At 39.1% G+C, this 21,109-nt stretch overlaps 1 protein-coding gene across 1 annotated transcript in view; it reads right to left on the bottom strand.

The window, feature by feature from the left end:
• Nucleotides 1-4,866: 4,866 nt before the first annotated feature.
• INO80C (INO80 complex subunit C) overlaps nt 4,867-21,109 on the bottom strand; it is an 18,682-nt gene continuing 2,439 nt past the window's right edge. Inside the window, 4 exon segments of the mRNA XM_010074483.1 lie at nt 4,867-4,998; nt 9,698-9,765; nt 11,456-11,567; nt 14,435-14,545. Of these exon segments, the coding sequence (XP_010072785.1) occupies nt 4,867-4,998; nt 9,698-9,765; nt 11,456-11,567; nt 14,435-14,545 (423 nt within the window).

The raw sequence follows: 21,109 nt of genomic DNA on the forward strand, positions 1-21,109 counted from the left end.
ACATTATTGATTTTAGGCTATGGTGTCAGAGAAAGCAATGTTCTGTCTCATAGGTCATAAACCACGTGCAATTACACAGCACTACTTGCCAGTAGTTTAAATAGTGTTTGTTAGTTGTTGTTATTATCTCTCCCAAGAGATTACTGCTATTGCTGTCTGTAGGTTGTGATTTGCAGTAGCGTAATCATCTGAAGAGACTGGATTTTTTAAGCTTCTCAAATAACAGAAAAATAAGTCAAGCAATACTTACAGATACCAAATGGACTTAAGCAAAATGTTTTTCTTACCTGAAGATGTATTATTTTATTATGCTCCACCCATCCACCCTCCAGCAGACAGACAAGAGTGTTTTTTAACTGAGGAACACATACTTAAATGAGAAAAATAGGAAGGGATTTCTGTGAATTCTAATATTAGTTGTACCATCACCTTAGTGATACTGAAGTGTTCAGTAGCAATACAGATACTGCCTGACTTTTCTTGTTTAAAAGACCACTAAGTCAGGGTTTTTCTCCCACAATCTGACGTCAAGTTCTGAAACTCTTCTTCCCTTAAGAGTTTCAGAAAGAAAAACTATATGCTATTTTGTCTGAGTATGTAAACCACATACATTTTTAGAGATTGCAAGAGGCCTTAAAAATGCGTTGGTAAATTTTCTACTAATAAATTATTGTTGCATTAATTTATTAATGTTTATTTATCTCTTCAGGAAAAAGATTGTAATCATGCAGGTAGTTTGTACTTTTTCTTAACAGAGTGGACTTACAAAAGTTATACTAGTTCATTTTATATTCTTCACCAGTAAAAAGCCCTCCCCTTTCCTTACCTTCATTTCCTTGTGCTTTGGGGGGTAGGCACATCTCCCTGCATGTGTGTGCTACTCCTGTCCTCCATGGAAGCCCATATGTAGCAGGTCCACAGGGATCCAGAACACTATGATGGGAGAAAGCAGGGAAACACAGGACAGTGTAATGCAGGGGCTGCAAAACAAGGTGGCCCAAGGCCTCTCTGATTTGAATTTTGCTGCTTCCAGGACATGAGGCCAAGGCCATTCCTAGTAGAGATGCAGCAGAGGGCAGGGCTGTGGGAGAAAGATTCCATGGATACAGACCTGCTGTACGAACCAGCAGTGAATAATCAAGGCAAGAGCTCTGGACTTCCAGCATCCTGCTCTCCCATCCACTAGAGAGGATGGGGGGGAGAGCTTCACTCCTCTCCTCATCTCCAGCCCACCCCTTCCCTGGGGAGCAGCTGGCCCTGAAGTCCTACAGCCCCACACGACCCCTGTCCCAGCTGCAGTGTAGCATCCTTGCAGCACTGGGGCTTTGGCCATACCGGGCAGTTCAGCTACAGCTGTTTTGCTGCCCTGAGGCTGATGGCTGCAGAGGCAGTTGCCTGCTTTGTCCAGGCCTTCAAGAGCAAGTAGATCCACCCAAAGCATGAGGTAAATACCAGATACTGTAGTCTTAAAAAAAACCCAGAAAACCCCACAGTAGGCTGGAGGTGACTCCCCATCTCCAGTGTTTGCTGGACCAGCAGCATGTGGGGGCTGGTAGCTGCACAGGAAAACAGGAGCTCGGTCTCTGGTGAACATCCTCATTCTTTCTGAGGGATATGGCAGATAAAGGCAAGGAAAAAATGCTTTCTGCCTGCCAAAAAGACTAAGGGTGAAGCTTTGCCAGCTGGATTGTACCTTGCGAGTTGCTGGACAAGCTCACTTCCCATTAATGTCAGTGGGATCTCTGCGGGAGCTTAGCAACTGGCGTGCTGTAAGCCGTTACAGGTGGAATGGAGGGGTATGACAGGGGAACGTATTAATGCAAATACATATGAGGCTGAAGCCATCTGTGGTCTGTATTATGTAATGCATTCAGGTGATACTTCACAGGTAGTAACGGTTGTACTTGAACAAATTAGTCCTCACCCTGACTGCTGGCTTTCTGCTTTACAGATGTGGCAGTATTGTTAGCCAAAATACATTCTCCCCAAGTCTGAAACGGTATTCGTTGTTGCTTCTCTTTTCAAATGTCTGTCTTTTGCTCTCTTTTCAATTAAAATTCAACTTATTTATGTTTATCTAGAAAACGTCCCATAAGTACTTTTAAATATAAGTGTACTTCTCAATTTTTCACTTCTTCTAAAGCTGTCAATAAAGCATACTTTAAAACTACTCTGTGGCACAGATGAGCCCTTCGCTTATCCGTATTTTCTCTTATATACAGCAAGGGAGGTATTGCTCAGCTCTCTCATAGAAGACATTGATGAGAGCAGCAGGTCCACATGCTGTCCCCCTCAAAAAACCCAGCTGGACTGAACGATGTCATTCATGTTGACTGCTAGATCTTTTCTGTCCTCAGCTTCCTGCTTGTTTTGATTGTTCCACATAGTAAACTGTTGTTGATCAGTGTAAGGCTGAATGGCGCTGGTGGCTGACTCATCACTCTTGGCTTGACTACCACACAGCTTAATGAGTAGAAGTGAGGTACTACCAGCTAAGAAAAAAGGACCAGTAGCTAACAAAGGAAGAAACAAGGAAAGAAAAGGGAATCTAACAGCCATTGTATGGATAGCGAGCATTAAGAGTTACTTCTATTTTTGACAAATCTAAGCTGTGTTTACTTTTCTGATGCTGATTTATTCAGTAAGACACTTAAGTTTTGAAAATGGAATGCATGAATGCTGTGTGGTAGAAATTAGCTGAGAAACAACATCTTAATATACAGCACAGGAGTGCATGGAGCACTTCTGGTGGTGATGGAGCCTGAGTTCTTAACCAGTCATTCCCAAAGAATGTTAAAAATATTTGTGGGAGAGAACAAGCTGGTGAAATAAGATTTTCTGAGCTGCTGTCTGCTTATTTAAAGCAAAAATGATCTTACAGAAGTTCTATGTGTTTTCATATCAATGTTAAGCTTATCTTATAAACACATCTTCAGTACACAAAGTTAAAAACATCTATTCTAAAACTCGGATGCAAAGAGAATGTGGCTTGGATGCCTACTGGCATGGAGATATCCTGTCTTATTCTTTTTTGTTCTGTGATACAGTTCTAGCATTATCTGGTGTCCAGGGTTTTGAAGGATCTATTGTAAGCATGTCAAAGACTTTTTCAATTACTTTGTTTTTGTAAATATTAGATAACAAAAACTGAGGAATGAGTCCCACAGACTTCCACTAAACAATGTGTCCCATTATTGTTTTTCCTGTTTTGGAGTTGAAATTAAACTAGCATTAATATTTATTCTTTCAATGAGAAAAAAAAATATCTGTTCTAATAACTACCATGTCTACAGAAATGTGCATGCAAGGAATGCAAGGTGCAGATAGACAGTAACTAGTCACCACTGCATGCTGCTTGTGCAGTCAGGGAGAAGAGGTGCCTTGCACAGGATCCCGATATCCACGATAGGGCTTGGGTACCCGAGACAGGACTGCTGTCCCATCATCAGTGTCTCACCTCCTTAGTGACCTGGGCAGTCCAGGACTAACAAGCTATGGGACAAGTCTTCCACTTGGCAGTTTCGCACATGGGAAGGAGCACTCTCCCAGCAAGTGGTAACTTGCCTAGCCACCCTTCTGGCTAACACCCACTGGTTCAGACAGATAAGGGAGGTAAGTGCCACAGCTGCAGGGCAGTTGGTGGAGTATGGGTGTGAAGGCTGTGTGGCTGGAGGCTAGGAATGGCTGAGCCTGAACTTGCAGTCCAGATTAAAACTTGACAAGAATCTAAGGCTGGGACAAAGATGCAGAAGTGGGAAGACAACAAAAGAGCAGCTTGTCATAAGAAAAAGGACAAAAAAAAAGAATGGGCAGAAAACCCCTCTGCCCCCTTGCCCCTAGACTTAGTTTCAGGAAATCATGGTCATTCTGATAGTGGCATGTACTTGTCAACCTCCCCCACGCCCCCCCCCCCAGCAAGAGACAAAACTCTCCTTCAGTCTCCTTCCTCTAAAAGGTGACAATGTTCAGTTACTATCCATTACTCTTCTGGTACCTAATGGTGCAAATGTCAGTGTCCTGACCTAGGAGGTCTCGCTTTGCTGAAGACCATCTGGGTGTCAGAATATCACTAGACAGGGGAATTCCTGCTTTTTTTAGTATAGTTTTTAAAAAGTCTGGGAAATCAGTACTTTTTTTGTACTAATTAGTACTAATATTGTACTAACTAGCAAAGGTAGAAGAATAGTCAGGTTGTGAAATGAAGCATCCAAAAACTACAGTGTCATGATTAAGAGTTACCTGGTGATTTGATTTGATCCTGTTATGCATATTCATTAGAATATTTTAGAAACAAATTCGAGTCCAACTTTATTTATACTGACAGTTCTTCAATGCAAATATTTGTGTAAAGCTGTTCATTTCCACAGTGCTCAGTACCGTAAACAGTCATCACAACAGCAGCACTTGCTAGGTGTTTTAACTTCATTTTACAGGTGGGACGAACTTCCTCATAGCCAAGTACCAAGCACATCTGCAAAGAAGGTTTAGAAGTTAGGATATCTTGGTACCTCTTCCTTAATAACTCTTTCTTTTGAGCCAGAGCAGTATGGAAAATATATAGGGTGCAGATGAAATCCTGTCTCTACAGAAATTAATATAACTCAGACGTTATGGTGCAGATCCGTATCCTTGAGGTCTAAGTGATTCTGTTCACCAAATCAAATTGCTTACAAATTGGCAAACTAACAAATATCAGCATTTATCAAAATTAAATCCACATGTTTTTCAAATCCATGTATCGTCAACTACTTCCAGATGTAAATATTCATGGATAGTTTTTAAGAACTTCAGTCCCACAGTCAGTTTCCATCATGATTCTCAAAATTAGCACTGTTCACAAGTGATAAACAACAATATTTGGTCTCTTCAGGAAACAATACTTGTTGCTTTCCTTAGAGCCAGGTATCCTGTAACCACATCTGAAGGGAGCATTCGAATATAGGCAAATTCTTCAATGGTGCTAAATCTCAGCTTGCTTTGGGGATCTGTGTAATTTGCCTGAAAAAGAAACAATGGCAGAAACACTATTCAAATAAAATCTCAAAACAGAATACTAAAGTGTCTGATTACAAGACCACAAAATAGTGAGTTTCTCTTCCCAGTAACAGCACTGCTCTTCTACCATGTGACCAAAAGTTTGTACTTTTTTCTTTCTCCTTGTGTCAGAACTTAGGAGAAGTTAACAGACCCCTATAAAATCACATTAGAAATGCATTAAACATAACAGAGGGCTGACATAGTTTCATACAAAACACAGTGTAAAACGAATGTCTCAACTTTCTAAACTCACCCTTGCAACTCTGTGCCTTGTGCAGTCTCTCTCAAGGCAGCTCTCCAAAGAGTCAGTCCGCTGCCAATAAATTACCCACAAAGACACTGAATTATGGGTGCTCTGATAGCTTTGGACTGATTTTCTCTTCCTGCATACAACTTAGCTTTTAATTTACATTAAAGTGGTTGTTAAAGCAAGGGAGTCTCAGCTTATGGTTCTGTGACTGAACTGATAAGAAATTTGATCTCAGCATTGTGCTTTGCTCCAGATGCCTGCTTTCAGGATTGCAGCCTGGCCAGCTACTGCCAGGCTATGCTTGTATCCTCTGCTATATTTGGACGTGGGTGCCCGGGAGCAGTGCCAGTTTCCTTCCATCCTCTCCCCTTCCCTGTTGCTACAGAAACCTTGAGCTCATATGAGCTCAGGGGCAGCACAGGAGGCTGGGCTGGAAAAAGGCAGGCTTCAGGGGATCGTCTCTCCACTTTAGGCCTCCAGGACATGGTATCACTGCCTGTTTAGCACTGGATTAGCAAGTGCCTGCCAAGGCTCTGAAAGTGTCTTCTGTACCTTTCTTTAAAAGGAGATGGTGCCAGGCTGCAAGGCACAAGCAGTTGAAATTCCTTAAGACATTGCTACTAGAAAAGGCCAGGAAGAGCTGGAGCATTCTCCCCCGTCCATACTGTTGAAGTGCAGAGCCCTCCACCATTTTTATCTTGGAAAGGATCTGTTGACCATGGTTAACAATCCAGTTGATCATCTGGCCTGATAGGTCTTAGCAGAAAATTACGTGTTATTTGTAGCTTGTTTCTTTACAAAGAAATGCTTCACGGTTAATTAAATGTAGTCAGCTAACAGTCAAATCATCAATCCATTTTCAAACAAATGGCAAAGTTAGGACTGGTGGCAACTTAATGGATTACAGCAGGTATAAATTTACTTTCATTTCACACTTTAAATCTGGCCTCATGTCCAAAAAAGCAAACCAAGTAGACTGCTTTTCAAATGTGCATGATTCTGTAATAAACTAGCCAAGCAATATCTGCAATTTGTGTTGCTTACCAATCTAGGTTAAAAATATTATGACAGTTCTTCACCATTCTGATATTTTGTATTGGGCTGTACTGTTTGCACACACTCATGTATGGTAACTAGTCATTTATGCCATGACTTCAGTCTGAAAACAAACTTTACTGCTAATTCAGTGAGAATTAAAACAAATTAGAAAAGTGAAGTGAGGTGATTTTGCAAAGAAAAAACTCTGTCATGTTTAGAAACTAAATCAAGGTCCACAGATACATGCTCTTCAAATACAATATATTACTTATCTCAATCTGTTTCTATAGAAACACGGCTGATACATTTTCAGAAAAGGAAAAGGAATATAAGCATTTAAAGGTTTGGGGTTTTTTTACTTTGTTTTGCATGTTAAAGTATCTAAATACTCATCTTACAAGTTTGGAAATAATAGTTTTATTTTGCAGTGTCAATATACTAGATAATAGCTTTTGAATTCTAGGCTGCCTTACAAATATAAATTGGCTGCTCTGCTTAGACCATTGGAAAATTTAATTCAGTTTGTGTTACACACAGAAAGAGAAGAGGATCAGTAGAATTGTGGCATTTAGTGTAACTGCAGGTATACTGATGAGAGTGTTTTAATGCACTTCTCTTTTTTTGTACCTGCTAGACTATTTAATTCTTCCCTAAATGGGTAATATTAAGGAATTTATTTTACTTTTTTTTTTTTTTTTTTTTAATGGGGAATCCAGCATTCCCATAGAAAATATATTCTTATACAAATGCTTTCAGATTTTACACAGAAGATACGGGGACATTTTTCTTATACTAGATTTCTAAAATATTCTGTTACCCCACATATGTTCCTACTAGGAGATGATCTTGAAAATATATTTAGTGCTTCTTATGAAACATTTCTGGCTTGGCAATTTAAAGGACATGCTGTCTCAGTTATCTTAATAAAAAAGATTTTTTTAAACATGGTATTTTTATCATAGTCTGGAGAAACCTTGCAGGCCAGGTAAAATAGGAAACTTGACTCATGATGCAATTAGAAGATGGAAAATGAAGGAAAAAAAAGTGGAAATACAAAAAAATGAAACAAAAGCAGCACCGAATGGATTCATAAAGAAAGGAGAGTATTTATATGGAGCTAGAATAGTTAGAATACATAAATCACTGATGGAAAGAAGGAGCTGGTAAAGAAAAACTGAGGAACTGAGAGGAAGACCCTTACTTCCTATGGCTAAACTGACCCTTAGCTGGTAGGGACATGGTCTTCACCCACACCTATAACCTGCATCATCTCGCTATAGGTGCAGTGACTGACTAGTTTTGAAATGCATCAAAGGACAGTGCTGGAAAGCACTGCTTGGTTCCTTGGAGATGGGGAAGTGAAACGGACTTATGCCTTTATGCCTTCTGCCCCACATAAGCCCTTCACAGGTTAGAGATGTTGCTGCAGCTCTAATAACACCTGGTGTGAATGCTACTAATACTTGAAAAGCAACTCTAGAGGAAAGAGGACAGGAAACAGACTGACACCATTAAGTGACCCAGTATGGAACTTTTGCTATTTTGGCAAAATCTGCTCATTATTATTTCACATGTCCACCTATCCCCCTTCCCACATCCACTGCATTTTTATATTGAGTAGGGGTACTTACACGAAGTCCCTTATTCAGCTGACCCCTGCTCCTTGTCTGACAACATGTTGCTATTATATCAGAGCAATACTCCTACAAGTACAAGACTGTAAGTCTGCCTGGCTAGAGGGAATTATTTTCCCGGGGTTTGCAAGCAGTCTCTTCCATTTGCTGTCTGACAGTTCATCTGAGGGGGAGATGTTACTTTCCCATTCCCAAGGGTTACCAGCCCAGCCTCGATCCAAGCAACCCACTCCATTTCCAAATCATGCTTAAAGGCACAAGCTGGAAATGTGCCACCTCCTAGGTGCCGTATTTAAATGTGTTACTTAAAAAATAAAAAAGTCAAAGAAAACATATGCTACCAAATCAAGAACTCAAATGTTAAGATGTGCACGATTACAGTTGGTGCTATAGGTATTCTTTAATGCCTTGCAGTCTGTATCCACTACAAGGCAGTCCTTAATTAAGTGCTCACCTATTTTTTTTCCCCAACAGGGACTTTCACCTAATTCAGTGTACAGAACACAAGGTTCTGGGTTAACCTGTAACCTGCATCAGCATAATAAACGTGTATATTCACAGGCATCTCTCTAAGTTGAGATCAAGCCTGTGAGGTGGGCTACTGCCCTATGGATGAGAAACAGATTAAGCTGAGGGAAGGAACCCAGGAATTCTGTCTAAGGCTCTTTGACATTACAAAGTTTTCATTATTGTGTTATTTAATGTAACAATTACTTAACCCTTTTTATAGTCCAAAATACAATATTCCCATTAACTTCAATTGTAATAAATGCATAGGCTTCTGCAAAATAATCCACTGGAGGCTGCAGGTGAAAAGTGAAAAGATACCTGTTACTAACACCTGTTTTAAGTAGAACTATTCACATCAAGTAGGAACAGTGTCAACAGCAGATACTAATTTTTTTTCTGGGCAGAATTCAGTTACTTTAGTCCTGTTTTGTGCTAACAGAATCTCTGGGGAATTCAGGTGGCAAATTGTAACTATCGAGACTTTTTGGAGCATGTGCAAACCATGCCCAAGTTAAATGTGAGGGGTCTCTTTTTTTTCATTTTTTCTTTTTTCTTTAGCAAGACCATGTAAAAGAGCCCATCTGTGACACACAGGCTATACATCTGCCAGACTTGAAGTTCCAGCTCTGAAGCATGGGGGGTATCTGAAATTCTCAAAAGTCCATGCCAAGTGTCTGTCTCAGGCTGATTTGTTTGATGGAAAGTTTGAGAGCAATGACAACAAGGGTTTTTTTAAGCTGGGCCAATCAATATAATTTTGCCTAATCTCTTTCTTGGAAATTGCTGAGCCATCTTTTTGAAACTTTCTCTAAAAGATATAATGAAAGAAATCAGCCTCGGGCAAACACTCAGCATGGAAAGTTTCAGTCTGTGTGGTTAAAGCTTGGCAAAGTTAGCAGTCATGGAGACTGTGGGTTACCAGCTTTCATTGCAACAATCTAAAGAATCAGAAATGATGGGGACCAATGCAGATTCTGCAGCTGGGAGAGTGGTGTGATATGAGCCACCTGGCAGGACAAGGTTATTTAATCTGTGCTGACATTCATTAACACCCTAAGGATTTTGTGATGTAGTGACAGTATTTGGAGTTTGGACCTAAATCCCAGGGCAACTATTAAGCACAAGGCTGAATAGGAACCTCAGCAAGTACATCTTTTACAAAAGCATGCACCAGCTTTATTTCATTGTGGCACCTGAGATGCCGATTTTGAAGAGACAAAATATTTACCGGCAGTCCTGAAATGTCTGAATATTTCTTGGCAGGCTTAAAGGAAGGAGGAGCATCAATATTAAAATCTAGAGAGAAACAAAGGGATAAATTCAGTGTGCTATATATATTTAAAACATAAACCCTAAATGTAAATGGGTAACAATACTTCTTTAAAATGCTGCCTTTACTTTCTGCAGTCTCTATTAACTAGCAGCACTAAGGCAAAGAAATATGAAGCAGAATTACCTCCGAAAATATGTAGCCTGTTAGCACTGTAAACAGCCTGATTCTCCTCACCTCTGTAGTACTAGTTCAGTAAGTAGAACTGCCCTCCTCAAAAGGAAACTCTCCCCAAAAGGAAAAATGTGAGAGCTATTTGAAATTTGTTGATTTCTTTCAAGTCTTATATGCATGCTGTAAGTTAAGGCCACAAAACATTGCTCAAGATTGCAGCTCTGAAATACTATAATCCAGAAAAGCAAGGTAATCTTTTAAATCAGTTAAATCTTTAAGCATGTACCACTTTAAGCCCAGTCAATGACCTAGAAAAATGTCTGAATGTTTAAATTAAATGATGGAAATTGCTGTTCTTTGGTGCCCTTCAGATAACTCTCATTCATAAACATTTTTAAGATACAGTTGGTATGTTTAAGTAGTGAAATCACCAATTTTGGATGTTTACGAAAACATCTTGTACCCGACTCATTTCTTTCCTCCCTCCTGATCTCCCTTACACCTCATTCAGATGCTATAATCAATTCAAATGCTCCATCCATATCAAATTTCTAACCATCATCTCATAATTCAAAATACACTAATGCCACAGACAGCTGGGTTTAAATATGCAACTGAATTTATCTTCCCACCTTCTTAAAAACAACCCTGTAAATTTACTGTTGCTAACAGAATGTAATAGAAATAGCAACATCAGCAGATTGTCAGTTACAATAGCTAGGAACACATAGTAGTCTGCATTATTCTACAACAGTTGTGTCTAAAACACTTCAAAAAATGGCAAGCTATTTTTGGATAAAGCACCAAGTCTGACAAAAAGTATATGCATATGCTCAATTCTGAAATACCTCCACTTGCTTAAGTAAAATCTGAGGATCACATTCTGCCTCCAGCTGCATTCAACAGTATCGTACTTTATGAGTAGACTTGAAGTATATCTAGATTAAGACCACTGCTGTAACTCTGCTCCTGTAGATGTACACCAGCTAGGACTGCTAATCAGGTCTGCTAATAGTGTAGTTTCAGCTGTGCTGAACTAAATAGGGGATGTAGGTTTTAAATCTCCCAAGAATCTAGGATAAGGAGCTGGATAGGAAGCTTGGGCTGAGGTCTAAGCTACTGCAGGTACATGACTTAGCAGAATCTACTTGAAAATATTTCAAATATAGCTAACCAAGCAGCAGCCACCCATCAGAAGACATCTGGGCTGTATGCAGAGGAGGAGGCTCCTCAGCAGTGAAGAGGTGACAAAAACCTGATGGGAATAAGGAGTTTGTGACCTGGGTGCATTAAGATATTTTCTTTATTAAACTCTCTCCCAAATGTAGTTGAACTCTGTCACAATACTCCAAATTATTTGCTTCCCCCTACTTTCCACTTAGGACTGGTGAGTGGGATTGGACTAGTCTTAAATGTACTACTAGACCCTGTTCAAGCAGGATACTGCATGCACTGATGAAATAATTTAGGTTTGTTTTAAAGAAAGTTATTTGTGTGGATTTTATTATTTATAAATACATGCAAAGAATCTAAGCAGCTTACAGCTAGGATCATTTAGTTGCCATGGCAATGCCCTTTCAGAAGCAAGAATTTGTTTTAGGTTCTTCCAAGTTCTGTTCTTCTTGCCAGCTGCTGCGCCACCAATGCCAGAGTGCTAGAATTAAAAATACGGTGTTTAGAGGAAAAATAAATAAAGAATGCTATTTCAGAGTGTGACACTTCTATTTCATAGTCTTTCTGATACGTCTCATCTTGTCGCGAACCAGTTGTTATCCTCATTTCATCAGCAGGCTAATATACTGTACACTTTAATCTTGGCTGCAAGAAAAACAAAAGCTTTTTGGACTGTGTCAAAGCTACTATGTTTAGGATTAACTGAAGGAAACGAAAATCTGCTTTTTACATGGAAATAGAAAATCAATGTGGTTAGGTTTAGCCTGAGATTACAGGATTCTGTATGTACTTCCCATCATATTAGAGCTTATTACTATGAAGTTGTGTCTAAAATTGTGATTACACAGCTAAATTTTCTCTCCTTTTTATGGCATATTACAGGTGCAGCTCCAGCTCTTGTAAATTATCCATGACTGTAGAAAACACAACTGATCTTGCAAAATGTAATGAATACTATGAGAAATGTTCTGGAAATTTTATTTTTTTTCAAAGGATAGAGGACAGAAGAAAAAGAGTAATAAATAGAATGTTGGCTGCCAAGACAATTTTGCATTTTGAAAGGTACACTAATGGAAAGCTTGCCACAGGTACTGTAATGGTAGTTTCAGTTATCAAATGTGATTGCTACAGAGTAATTTATTTATGTCCCTCCAGAGGCAGAAGCTGCACAACATACTGTACTACTTCTAAATGATCAAAGGATACAGATTTACAACTTTACTTCAGAAAATAAAATGTTCTTACAATTGGGGGGTTGTTGTTATCTGTTAATTACTACCTGCCACATCAGTCTCATCAAAACTCAGCAAAGGTCTGCAAACACACTTCTACTGTGATTGTTTTACAAATTAGCCTGTTAAATTGTGAGAATAATAGGAGGAAGGATTCAATGAGAAAGCTTTTTTCTGTAGACGTAAGATATATTCAGAAAAGATGCTCATGAGCCGATCATATATCAGGTTTTGGCAATGGATGTCCACTATAGAAAGTACATGCAAATCTTTGCTTTGAGAGTAACACCTTAGTAATCTAGAGATCATTCTAAAACAGAGACTGCTGGAACATGAGATGAAAATAGATGTACTACCACATTACTAACTCAAATTAATTACATGAATTTTCCCTGAAATAATTGCATCATGTTTTGGGTTTTTTTCAGTAATCTGGTTTCTCAAAGCAATTATTGGGTTTATATGAACTTAGGCCTCCTAGGAATGGGGCTGAGTATCACCTCACATACCTACAATCAAATCGCAATGACTGCCAACTGCAAATGAACCAAGTTGCCTCTGCACTGGTGAAGCTTAGGGAAAGCTGGAGCTAGGACACGTGGAGCTATTCATTGATCTGCACAATTGTCAGGTCTTTTTCCTCTTCCCCATTGCCAAGGGATGCAAATTCCATTCAGGATGTTTAGAAAAACTCGTTCTTATCTGCTTTTAAGTCTATCCTCTGCAGTGAGCTATTGGTTCAAACTTGAGTGTATTTATGACAGATAGACATTATTTTATTTATTATCTTCCTTTTAAGGCAAATTAGGCTGGAAGGATGCAAAAAATCATCCAAATTGTTAGTACCAGTTCATACTGACAAAAAGCTAGTTAAAACTCAATACATTTTTTCTCATATTAGTTACTGTATTAGGGAGGACAATTTCACGTTTTTATAACTGCCTATTATTTCTGCAGCAGTTGTCAAAGGCCCTGTACATTCATTATTATTTCAAGCATGCAGACATTAGTATTGCCTCTTCGGAAATGGTGACATCCCTCTAAAAACTAAAGGATCAGCACAAGGCCTCATGGCTATTTAGGAATGCCTCTGGGTGCAAAGGGAGCTTTTCCAATAAGCCCCATTTCTCAAAGATGCTGGTGCTCACTGGAGGATTAGGCTGAGCAAAGTATACAGTCATATGAATGCCCCTCTTGTGACAGAGGTCCTCTGCAAAGCAGACATAGAGCAACTTTGAAACCTGTGCTTAGTGAGCTGTGCAATGCCCGATTACTCAGGTTTTATGCTGTGGGATACTGTATCTTATTCATACAGAATGAAATCTGGGATAAAATCCTTCTTTCTAAGTACTGGCTTAGGACCAGCAGTCTGAGCAAAGTTTGCTTGTCTAGAAAGCATTTGTACAGTGTGTCAATGAGTTGGCCCTGGCACAGCAAGATAAAAAGATGTTAAAAATAAACCCAGCAGTGACAGCATTACTAGCTGTAGTCTTCCTTCATCTTCTCCCCCAATTTAAATCTCAGAGTACTTTAGCAGCCTGTATTTCGTCAGCTGTCAGAGTTTACATGACTTCTGAATGCTGGCAGGCCAGGCTTCTGGGGAGCATGGAGCATTTGCTTCTAAATCCAGCAATTACTGGAAGAACAGACAACACAGGTCTGTTAGAGTTTCAGGGACTGGGAGAGAAGCAAAATGCCAGTTGCTAATGTCTCTCTGGCTGATTTCTAGTTCAATTGCTTTGCAGACTGCCTTGGCTGGGAACTGGGAGATGGGATTCCTACATTCACAGCAGTATAAATTGCTCCTCTCTAGCTGTGGTACTTTGTGAGATACTACACCATAAAACTTCTGCGCTTAGCTTGATCTAGCAGGTTTTCTGACTCTATTCCAGGATTTAATATAATAGTTCTGCCTCTGGACCAGTGCCATTTTCACGCTATAATATAGTGTGCACTTTGGACCATAGTGTGGCATGGACTTGAGGTGCATTTCTTAAAAATTATTGACCTTTTATTTGTCTGTTAAGCTGACTTTCTCAATATGGTTAAATAGAATCCTAGTTAATGTTTTATTTGAAGAGTTTAGAATAACAGATTGTTAAAATAATATACTTACAATGAAGTTTGGATCTTTAAATGGTAATGGCTTGACGGTTGTTTCCACTGATCCTGCGCTGGAGTCCGTGTTCAGAAATTTGTTTTCATTCATGGCCTCTCCACCCGCACTCTGAAGAAAAAATACAATCTTACTGCTTGTTACTCTGAGCAAGTTTAACAGGAGACAGAAATGTCTGCTGCATTACCTACCTGTTGCCTTTTTAGCCTTCCTATCTCTATCGAATCTTTAAAGATGATGTATGCCAGCAGTGGGGAAGCATGAAACAGAATATTTGTCAAGCAATTTAAAACTGACACATAAAGGGGAAGAAGGGAATAGAGTGGCCAAAGCCTACTGAGTAAAAACAGCATCAGGTTTATTTCACTATTAATGAAAGCCATCTCTATAAAGTGCAAGGCAACACGTGAAACCTTAAACAGTAGAAATGTACATTGGATCTATTTCAGAATGTTCCGTATTAGAGCATTAACAGGAATATATAAAATTTACTAAAAGGTTTTTTCAAGATTCTAAAGAAAAATTGATTAATCAGTTTACTCTCCATCATTGGATTCAATCGTGCCTGAGTGAGGACTGAGAGAAAAAAAATCTTTTATTTTACATATATATTATATGCAAGCCTCACAAAATCTACATGGGTACTAGTTGGTGTTTTCTAGGCTTTTCTTTATGGTTTATTTATTTAGCAGGAAGAGCAGTTGGAGAAGGTGTGTGTGTGTGACTGGAAAGCTAAGAAAGTTGTGTGGCAGTCTAACCAATTTCTGATGGTTCTGCATGGTTGAGTTAATGTTGTTTTTTATTTTGTGAGCACCCTGTAAGTCTTCACACTACCAGAACTAGCCCATGCTACATACATAAATGTTCCTTGTGAAATCCTGATTTATACTGACGCCAATGAGAATTTTCCCATTGAGTTTGGCAGTTCAGTCAATAGGATTTCATACCTTGATTCTTTTTGCTTTAAGAACAAAAAGGTTGGCTAAAAGCTAAATCAATATTTACTGAATGGGTGTTTAACATGTTTCTTTACCTTCAGACAGGTAATACTTAGAACAAAAAAAATTTTCCTGTGAAAACCTGCACTGCAAAAACCTTCTGCATTGATACAATACTCTTAAGTAGGTGGAAAAAAAGGATCATTATTACTAGTGAATTATGGGAGTACCTGTAGAAACTGAGACTATATAGCAAAGGCCATGATTCAGCATATCCTTCTTCATGTGATTTCAAGGGAAGTGTTTGTATTCTTAACGACTTGCATAAGTAATTACTGCATTAGGAACTAGGCAAGTTGAATTCTTCTTTGGGGAAATATATCAGTTGTTCAACAGTGCCTGTTTTTAACATAGCAAAGAGAGGTCTTAAATATTCAAAGTATGGTATAAAGAAGTATTGAAGTAAAATAGTCATGCTTCTAACACTTTATTAAAATAAAATATATTAATAGAAATGGTCTGTTTTCAAAACAACAGTCAGTTTTCTGTAAGCTCATAGTACAGGGGATACTGCCATAACAGCATCAGTGGAAGCAGCATTGAAGTCTGTGGCTTAAACTTGATTCTTCCCTTACTGAGGACAACATTAAAAGTCAGTGACCGTCAGAGAAACAGAAGAAACACAGACAGGTGCTTAGAAACATGTGCATTATGTGACAGTGAGCAGAGAAAATATCTACAGCAATCCAGAGTAAAGTGGCCTTACACAATACGTTTCAAACTATATTCTTGCACATGCACGCTTTTGGCACTTCAGATTTCAGCAGCAAACATTAAAGTCAATCTTAAGAAAGACAAGACTTGAGATACAAGATTATTTTTATGAATAAATTATCTCTGATACTGCTCATTATCGGTGTAAATTCTCTAAGTTGGAGGAATCAGCACTCATGGGTATTCTTCAAAGTTTTCCTGCCTTTTATTTGGTACCATTTGGTCGGTTTTAAATCCAGTCATACAGGGTTTTTTTAGTTACTTTATCACTTTTGTCCCTTTGCTGATCTTCTTCTAAGGATTCTGTTGCTTACGAAACAGGTTTTGAGTAGCATTTTAACAATATCTCAAAACAGTATCTAGTGTTTTGAGACAGAGCAAACAAAAATGGTTAAACACTAAAGGGGAAGAAGCTTCCTTATACAAATAGTCCTTCCTTTCTGCAGCTGGGTACGTTTATGTATTACTCTCACTGTCTTCAGTGGGTTTTTCCGTGTTGATTCAGTGCTAATCTTGCTAGTGCATTGGGAAGGAAAGTAAGGAACTGTTCCTGGCAGGACAATTCCTGAATGTAAATTCTACACGTTGTTTCTTTTCCGGACCAACCCCTAAGGGATTTCAGGTATTAGTGCTGCTAAGAGTGGGGATAACTCATGTTACACGCCAGATGTTAATTTTGTTTGTGCTGGTATCCCTTGCACACTGTCAGAGACAGCAGGATCCAGAGCAGCAGCTGCTGCTTTCTGGGCCACGCGGACACCCAAGTCACCCTCCAGTCCCACTGAGATAAAACACCAGCAGTAGCTTCTGGATCTGCCATGGACAATTTGAGAGCAGCAGTTTTCTCTCCAAGGCAAAGGTGCACGCTGGTGTGCAGGACTGTAAAGCAGCTTGCATACCTTAGCACTATGCAATTGATACCATGATATCAGAGCCCTGTGACAGTACTCAGTGTTATTTGCTTCCCAGTCTATGATTCCAGTTAAACGCTGGGAACTGAGATAAAGACATACAGTAGAGGCATGCCAGTTCCCTCAGCATTGTTTGTATGAAGGCTCTGATTTTTAACAGTAGCACTATGGAAGAGAGATACTCAGCTAATATGCTTTTCGTTCTGGAAAAACATTAAAGAATTGAGTAGAAGCACTGCTTCAAGAATAATGTGCTACTGCACAGAGGAGTGAACTCTGGCAAATACAGAGTTTGAAATGCTCTTTCCATGCAGCCTGCAGAAGTTTCAACTGATATCCTCAGCAGTTTTATAGCCACCAACTGAAAGTGTCTCAACAGTCTATAGCCTATGTTTTACAATGCCAGGATTTAAAGCATAAGAAGCATCATTTAATGTTTCAGGTTTGTTTTTTGAAAGTTTTTTAAAGGCAAAGGGGAGATGCCGAATGAATTTTAACTAATATGGCTCTGCCTTTGTACTACAAACCCGATATTTCCTGAAAGTGAATAATACTGTGACAATACAAAACATTATTTACAGCCTGAAAGAAGATTCCTCAGTGAACAATTACTGTCCAGTAAAGATAATATTTAACTTTTAACATTAGTTGAACAAATCTCTCCCAAATGTGCTTGGTTGCCTGGTCATTCAGTTTGGAAGACAGTTCATTCTTCACTGTCATGTGTTGGGGCACACAAACAGGAATGAATTCAAATCCCCTTTGTAGTCCTATGAAGCGATGGTGGTCTCGTGAGCACAGTGAGGAAGTGCCTGTCACCAGTGAACATGTACTGCTCAATATGTGCTGTAACCCCCAGTCACCTGTGGGGCAACTTCCCCTTCCTGGCAAATTCACAACCATTTCCCAGCACGCTTCCTCTACCCAGACAGTCTCTTAGCTACTCCCTCACCCCAGCGTCCTAGGACAATCCCAAACACTTTGCAGTAGGGCTAGAAAGTGTAGCCATGGGCTGAAACTCTCGATAGCTTCTTTCAGCTTCTTTTTAACTGATCTTGTAATGTAAATATCCTTTATGGGGAGCTCAATATATACTTCGAGGAGGGAGACAGTGAAGCAGCTTTTAATGTGCATTTTATAACTAAATTGTGTATTTTAAACAGTGGTTTATGTAACTAGGGCTACAGGGAATCTGTGCTGCAAGTCACTAAGCAGTCTGTATTCCTCCATAGGCTGTTGAAGATTATAATAACAACAGACTGTGGAGTGGCTTTACATTTACGGGGTGCATCTGCACTGGCAAATGAAGGTGTGATTTCAGTATAGCTGAACATGCTTACACTAGTTTTACCCAAAATAACAATAAAACCACTACAGTAAAGACTGCAGCTAAGCCATTAGTAACTGTGTTCATCCTTTCCCATCAACTCTTCCCATGGCTGTTAACCTCGACAGAAGTCCACGTTGCCACCAGTTCTCATGTTGCCTCCCTCTGTCCTCCTCCTCTTCCTCCTCCCAGTATCCTCCTCAGCCAGGTGTAGAGCAACTTTGACTGGAATGGCATGTTTTAACAAGTTTAGACAGCAGGTCAAAGTCTTATTATAGGACCACTTGTGCAATTTTATTCCGTCTATAAAGCTGTGTTTATGTGCTTTAGCTGAATTTTAACAACAACCACAGTGTGACGGGTTGGCAACCTCTATCCCCCCTGGGACAGATGGGAGCAATAGTGAGGGGTGCCGCTGCTTTTTTGCATTTCTTTTCACAAGACCATCTATTGAGTATTCAGTGCACCCCAGCTGGGTGGGACACTGTCCTCCCTGTTGCGTACCAGGACTGGGTGACAGTCACTGAGTGAGGAAGCTGGCGAAGGAATTTTCTTGGTTAGAAGACAGCAAAAATTCATGAGGGAGCGCAGGCCTGCAGCAAACACTCGGGATCCTAAGAGGTTTGTTGCAAAAGCAGCCAACTTTGGGGAAGAGACCAGAGCTAAGCTTTGCTACCTTAACACTGGTTTCTTTTGAATAAAGCCAAACCCCAGGAATGAGCCTAGTTTGGACCCTGTTGTATATACTGGGAGAAAACACACATTGGGAGGCTGCCTATTCACATACTACTTTCAATCTTAGGTTTTGGTGGATCTATTAATTTTTTCAATATATTCTGTTCCAAATTCCCTACCGCAGATGAATTAGTTTCACATGATTTCCAAAGATTGCTCCATCTGTGTGGTTTTATTTAGGGAGAGGACAAGCAAAACTTGTAGACTATGGAAGCCGAATTCTTTGTTTTGGCTATTTCTAGGTGGAATCAGCATTTAGCCATTTGGGATGAGTGTCTGCGATGGGACTAAATACCAGGTAGAATTAGCTTATTATGAAAGTGCTTGACTGAATCATCTTTTTTCCTCCCCTAGTGAGGATTAAAACTGTATAACAGAATAACTGACTTATGATGAAGCATCATTTCTTATCTGTTTACTTTTGTATTATATTCTATAATATTTTTTCATTATTTTAAACTAATAGGATTTTTAAAGTATAAGAAACAAACAAACAAAAAGACACAAAAGTCAAAGATGTAAATTTGTGCCTTTCTGGCGTCCTATCAGTGCATACCATGCATGTCATGGCTTAGAAAAAAAATGGATTTGCACATCACTGAAGGTACACTATGATGTCAGCGGCCATTTTCGCTAGATGTTACAGTTTTACATGGTAAAACAGAATTTAACAATAGAAGGTGAACTGTACAGTGTGTTGTTAAGGCAAAACTTAAATGCATAAATAAATTCCATAAGAACTGGAAAGGGAGTGTCTAGTTTAAGGCAGAAAAAACAATACTCTAAACATTGATTTTCTCCATTTTGTTTTCTGCAAATCATTCATTAGTTAGTTTTAACACTATATTGAATACAGCAATTGTAGATGAAGGTGATTACATAAGTAGTTTTTTGGTTTGGTTTTGCTTCTGCGTTCAGTATTTCTGATACTCTGGCTTTGTCTTAAAGCGATGACTAGGGAGTTGTATGTCACTATTGAAAAATAATAAGAGGGATCTGGTTCTATATCAAGCCCTCACACTTGGTGATAACTTTGCCCCAAGCACCGAATTTGGCTTGCTGAGGAACCCACTTGTCTCCTACCTATGTATGTAAAACTCAGTAATAGTTTAAATTATTTTTATTTAATTTTGGCAATTGATTTGCAAAATCACAATAATACCACAACAACATTCTTAATTTCTTTGACACTGTTGTTTTAACTCAGCCTCAATAATGGTATTTGTCTAATTATTCCCATAGTAGGGTACTTCTAAAGCAGCCATATCCAACTTGTAGCAACTTACCTAGTAGCTAAGTTCTGTGACATCCTGACAAAGCTGTGGCACGCAGCCAGTGAAGAAAATGGTAATTTCTAAGATAGATGGATAATACCTGTATTTTCACTGGCAGACAATTACAGAGTGAGAATGCCATGTGGAAACGGCACGAATGTCAGTAGATGACAGCAGCAATGATACAAGCAGACTTTACAAAATTAGGAGTAGACTTTGAATGTCAGCTATTTAACAGAGTCCCAGCTAATACTGCTCATACTGGAACATATATTAAGATGTTTGATTAATATATTAGCTCTCACTGTATAACAAGCCTGGTAGAGGCTCTTGCACAATCTGAATATTTAATGCATTTAAATTTGCATGATGACATGACAGGAGCCATTAAAACTTGAACACGTACACTCTGTCAGGCAAAAACACAGCTGTACATTGCTGGGAATAATTCACAGAGAAAGGTGTCAGACATGCTTACGCTCAAGTTAAAATGATAGCTAAAAAATTTCTCAGCACCAACATTATTAGTACAGTGTATTTCTGAAAGCAAACTCACTGAAAACTCAATAACAATGTAAGACTGAAGAAACGGCACTCTCTTGAAAAAAATTAACTCTCTCCACATCTGTGATAGAAAGGTTTGCTGGAAACTTACTCAGCAACATGTATAAACATGTCTTCCCCATCTGGTTGCACTTTACTGGTTCTCAGATTCA

The sequence above is a fragment of the Pterocles gutturalis genome, unplaced genomic scaffold (assembly GCF_000699245.1).
Source record: "Pterocles gutturalis isolate BGI_N339 unplaced genomic scaffold, ASM69924v1 scaffold22257, whole genome shotgun sequence".
Taxonomy (NCBI): Eukaryota; Metazoa; Chordata; class Aves; order Pterocliformes; family Pteroclidae; genus Pterocles; species Pterocles gutturalis.